At 46.0% G+C, this 522-nt stretch overlaps 1 protein-coding gene across 1 annotated transcript; it reads right to left on the bottom strand.

Moving 5' to 3' along the window:
• Positions 1 to 8: 8 nt before the first annotated feature.
• Positions 9 to 481, bottom strand: LOC105456150 (the record flags this gene model as incomplete). Its single annotated transcript, XM_011699969.1, has 1 exon — positions 9 to 481. A coding segment is annotated over exon 1 (431 nt), but the record flags the coding sequence as incomplete, so codon positions are not given.
• Positions 482 to 522: the final 41 nt, after the last annotated feature.

The raw sequence follows: 522 nt of genomic DNA, 5'->3' as shown, positions 1-522 counted from the left end.
CGTATCGCTTCTTGTTGTGCAAAGTCGCGAGGAGCTTTTCTTGCTTCTTACCGGGTGGCTTATCACGCGTTGGACAGAATGGTAAGTCGGCGTGCGCGTCATGTAAATGTTGCGGATACTCTAGATCAACCTCGAGAATATAGCCTATTGGCGAATCCAACGCGATATTCATAACATTAAAATTTGTTATGTCGCTGACCCATCGAAAATCTGCATAGGGCAATGGTTGACACATTGCCCAACCGTACAGATTATTTACATCGTAGTACATGAGATACGACGATGGTTTCGATGGGTCGTGCGATGACATGTATTTGTTGTTGGCCCGCGCGTATCTGCCGGAACATTGGCTAAGGCCGCCACGTATACCGCGCTCGATGAACATGACCATATCAATATCCGTGAGAAGTTCAAACTTTATAAGTGTATGCTTCAGCATTGCATCCCACGTGAAACCTGGTAACGTAAAATAATGCGCGGGATCGAGTCCGTAACTTGTGATACAACTGTCGCGAAAGTTTA

The sequence above is a fragment of the Wasmannia auropunctata genome, unplaced genomic scaffold (assembly GCF_000956235.1).
Source record: "Wasmannia auropunctata unplaced genomic scaffold, wasmannia.A_1.0 LD335743.1, whole genome shotgun sequence".
Taxonomy (NCBI): Eukaryota; Metazoa; Arthropoda; class Insecta; order Hymenoptera; family Formicidae; genus Wasmannia; species Wasmannia auropunctata.
This window is presented reverse-complemented; position numbering and strand designations above follow the sequence as displayed.